Source organism: Microtus oregoni, unplaced genomic scaffold, assembly GCF_018167655.1.
Source record: "Microtus oregoni isolate MIOR12 unplaced genomic scaffold, Mior012 000019F_ref0000042, whole genome shotgun sequence".
Classification (NCBI taxonomy): domain Eukaryota; kingdom Metazoa; phylum Chordata; class Mammalia; order Rodentia; family Cricetidae; genus Microtus; species Microtus oregoni.
This window is the reverse complement of record NW_024543078.1, coordinates 113,168-117,378: the sequence shown is the minus strand read 5'-3', so window position 1 is coordinate 117,378 and position 4,211 is coordinate 113,168. Positions and strand designations below refer to the sequence as shown.

At 55.3% G+C, this 4,211-nt stretch overlaps 1 protein-coding gene across 1 annotated transcript; it reads right to left on the bottom strand.

The window, feature by feature from the left end:
* Positions 1–1,635: 1,635 nt before the first annotated feature.
* On the bottom strand, positions 1,636–3,908 carry LOC121459429 (molybdate-anion transporter). The gene is made up of 2 exons (XM_041669189.1): positions 3,754–3,908; positions 1,636–3,210 (listed from the first exon to the last, which is right to left on the bottom strand). The coding sequence occupies exon 2, from the start codon at positions 3,190–3,192 to the stop codon at positions 1,840–1,842; it is 1,353 nt and encodes a 450-aa protein (XP_041525123.1). The 5' UTR covers positions 3,193–3,210; positions 3,754–3,908; the 3' UTR covers positions 1,636–1,839.
* Positions 3,909–4,211: the final 303 nt, after the last annotated feature.

Sequence of the window (4,211 nt, the reverse complement as noted above, 5' to 3'; positions counted from 1 at the left end):
ATGAGCCCAACCCCCATCATAGGTCTGTCAGTAAGTACTACTGTCATTTATAAAACAAGCCACTAGCTATGCATGGACATCTGTAACTCCACGCGGCCACCTGAGACTTCATGGCTAGGCTGCTCTATAGATTCAGGTTCAGGCCAGACAGGACTGCACAGTGAGACCCTTGTCTCAAAAACAGAAACCAACAACAAAACCAAATCATGAGCTAAGCTCTAGATTCTCTGTATTCTAATAGGTTTCTGCATGGGCCACTCTTGACTATGGGAGGTAAACTCTTTCTTCTCCACACACACACTGGGCACGGGCACTTGTGTGTATATATGCAGAGGCTCGAGTGAATGAGATGTTTTCCTCCCACCCTCAAGAGATCACAATATGACGGGAAAAGACAGAATGTCTACAGATAACTATAAAACGCATCATGGTCCAGTTCAATAGGCAGAAAGAGGAAGTTAAATTATTGCAACAGACTTTCTTTAGCCTCAAGATGATGGGGGCAGTATGGGGGGGATAATGATGGTACCTGCTTTTGTACTTACCCTCAACTTCCACAGCCTGGGTGGGAAGACATTGCCTTTTTCTGCTGAGTGGGCATTTGAGACTGGTCCATTTCCCCAGCCCCCTGCTGCAGAAACTCCACCATCAGCTTATGCTATTTCTCCACACAGGCTGGTACTTACAGGATTTGGAACATCCTGAATTCTTCTAAGACCCAAGGAAAAGTAATTAATTCCTTTCCAGAATATGTGGGTCCCCCATGCCCATCTCAAGCACATTCCAGGACACACCCCTGAGGCACTCTCCCTCCATCCCCACCCTTTTTAAAGTAGCCTCCATTTCCCTTGGGAAGCCCAGGTTTTGCTGGGAGGAGGAAAGACAGATACAATCAGAGGCGAGGCAGGGAGGGGCCCACAAAACTGGTGTTCCCACTGGTACTATTTCCTGCCCTGATGACTTGATAGTCTTCACCCAGGTTGGGTGGGGAAGAATCAGGTACAGACAAGATGTCCCTGTCCCTCAGCCCTTTCCACTCTTTTCTTGGTGGCCCTTTGCTTATGTTCCAAGGAGGGACACAGGACCTATATGCCTAGATGGCCCTGGACAAATGGGGCATTTGTAGCCACAAAGCAGAAGGCAGGCAGGCATGCATGTTCAGAACGGGAAAGAACTTAGTTTATTCTAACAGGGCGGTCACTGCAGTAGAGCAGCCCAAACCCCTGGAATCTTTGTTCAATGGCCTGATACACAGGGCACTGACCACATGCTCAAAGGCCATCTTCCCCTTCGCAGCTCGAGAGACGGCTCAGTGGTTATGATGATGAGAGGGCTGCATGTAATCATGAGGACTAGAGCTCAGATCTCAGCATCCTGCACACGCCTGTGACCCCAGCTTCAAGAGCTCATCTTCCCCTGCATGTGGACCACTGGGGAGGGCACCTGGCACAGTCAAGAAGATGGAGGATTTCTGCCCAGTTCTGCTGAGAAGCACTTCACAGTTCTGGTTGACTGGAAACAGACTTGAAGATGTCAGGAATAAAGGGTGGTTGCTAGTAATCCCACGTCTACCCCAAAATCTCCAGTTGCCCCCTCACCAGAAACTGAGGTGGGTACAGTAAATCAAATCAACGATCCATTAAAAGTGTTTATTTTTATACGGCGAGGAGGAAAGGAATAACACAGTCAACTTTTGGCACCTTTCTAGTCCATCACCCCCATGTCCTTCCCAATACAAAGCACTGGCAAGAGGGGCTCCCGGACAGAGTCACAAAGTGAGTCGTACAGCTGGGTAGGTGGGATTCAAGAGTCCATCCCCGACCCCTTGTCCTGGAAGCTTCAAAGCTCAGGGGCATAGGGTTCCCCTGTGGGCGAGGGCACCCGCAACTCAGCATCGTGTCTCACTACCGTGAAGAGTCCCACTACTGCCAACAGAGCCATCACCATGACAGCAGAACAGATGCTGAACATATTCCTAGTGCCAGTTTTTCGATCACTGTCATGGAGGACAAGGAGCCCCAGACAGGCCAATAAGTGCAGGGGCACTCGGAACCAGTTGAGAACACCAGCCTGCTCTGTCTCTGGGATCACCTTTCTTCGAAGGAAGCTCATGCTGGGGAAGTAGAGCCCACAGGCCAACTCAATAAGTAGAAAAGCAATGAAGGATTCCACAGGATTTTCTTGGCCAGGGCTGGTAGAGAAAGTCAACATAAAGAGAGAGAAGACGACGATGAGGACAGCAAGGGAAAGTAGGTGCATGGGTTGAAGGTGGTACCTCTTGGAGGTAGCGATGCGGTACAGGGAAGAGCCCAGCAGACTGGCAGCCATGAAGCTGGAGAACACAATGCCCAGCGGGGCCCCGTGTGGATCCAGCACAGGTGTCCAGAGGAAGACAAAGATGAAAATGACACTCTCAAACAGGGCTTGTATGGTGCCCAGCAGCAACACGCGGCGGTCGGACAGCAGGCAGCGCAGGCCTCCAGCACAGGTCTTGGAGAAGGCACGCTGACGGTCATAATTCTCTCCCCAGTTACGAAGGGCCAAGGCCCCTGCCAGAGCCAGAAGAGGGATAGCAGCCACAAAGGGTGCCACGGGCCCCAGTCCCATCCAACTAGCCACAGCCTCAGCCGCCACACCTGCTGCCACAGCCAGCACATGGTTCCAGAAGGCGGCTCGGGCAAAGGTAGCCGGGATCCACTCGGCAGGGAAGTCATGACGCTCCACATGCTCATGGATGTACCAGGCCTCAAAGGCTGAGAAGAGCAGAGCAGTTGACAGCCCACCAAGGGCTCGGCCCACCAGCAGCACAAAGTAGTCTTGAGAAAGCTTGGTTAAGCAACACAGAGAGTAAGTGAGGGAGAAAAGGACACAAGACTTCTTACGACCCAGCCAATCCACAAGGGAGGAGGCCACCAGGCCAAAGAGGACTGTGGAGGCAAGGCCACAAACGTAGAGGATGGCAATCTGACCCTCCAGGAAGTGGTAATGCTGATAGAGTTTATACAGGTAGGGGGCTTGGAGCCAATCTGCTGCCAGGGCCAGAAAGTAGACTTGATAGAAGTCTAGTTGAAACTGAAGGAAGGAGGGGTTGCTGCAAGCCCTTCCAGGGGGCTTGGCTCGGCATCTTGACAGCTCCAGGCCCAGGCAGGAGGCCAGGAGGCCCACGAAAGACAAATAGGCAGTCACCAGCATGGTGGGCCCCCGGACGACCTGGGGAGAGAACGTTGGTCATAGTCACATCCATAATCCAGGTGGCACAGTCAAGGGGTTGGGTGTCTAAGCAGAAGGCAGCTCCACCCAACTCTGTGTCAGTTCCACTCCCCCAGAGCTCAGACCGGAGGGACCAGTCGAGTGGGTGGGAGGAGTGGTTGTCTCCTAGGACTCTGTGGGGCAGGGAGATGGGGGAGAGGCCAGGCACTCGCCCCACCCTGGCCTGGCACTACTGCAAAATGGGGCTCCTTTCAGTAATCCCGGTCCCGCAGGTTCTAAAGGGGCTGCTGCCCTTCTCCATGATAGCTCCTGTACGTTTCTTCTGTTACCTCCCATTCTCACTGATAAGCCAGTTTTGGAGCTCGATGTTTCCACATCTAACCCGAGCATCCCTTCCGCCCGCGCGGGCCTCCCCAAGTGCTTCACGGTCACGCGCGTGCATGGCAGGTTCCCCCGACTCTAGGTCACGCGAACTCCCTGCGCCCCCTAGCCCCAGCCTAGCGTCCCCTCACCCGCTGGCGCTTCGCCCGGCCTCCGTCTCACCTGCTGCCCCGGTCTGCGGGGACGCTCCGGACACGTCCGGCTCCAGGCCGCCGGGCCGCCCTCCCCGCACTGGCTCCGGCTCCGTTCGGGTTCCAGCAGCGCGCCCGCCCCTCAGAGCCTGCTTCCGGGAGCCGGGCTGGCCCGTGGCCGCCGCCATGATGGCCCCGTCACGTGACGGGGGCGCGGCGCCGAAGCCCCGCCCCTCCATCCTGCCCCCGCCCTGGAGCCCGAATTGCAGTGGGGAAGGGGTTAGCGGAGAGGCCGGCGGCTCCTGGTGGCGTTGTGTCCGGTGCCATTGACTCCTCCACCTCGCAGATACCCGCGGGGCCATCCCAGATGAAAACGTATTTTGTCTGTTTTCCTCCACGCGGTACCTCGGAAGGAGGCTGGCGGTCCCTCCGAGCCAGCGGCTGCCCTAAGCCGAGGCTATCCAGGGTTTGCATCTCCGATAATGACCT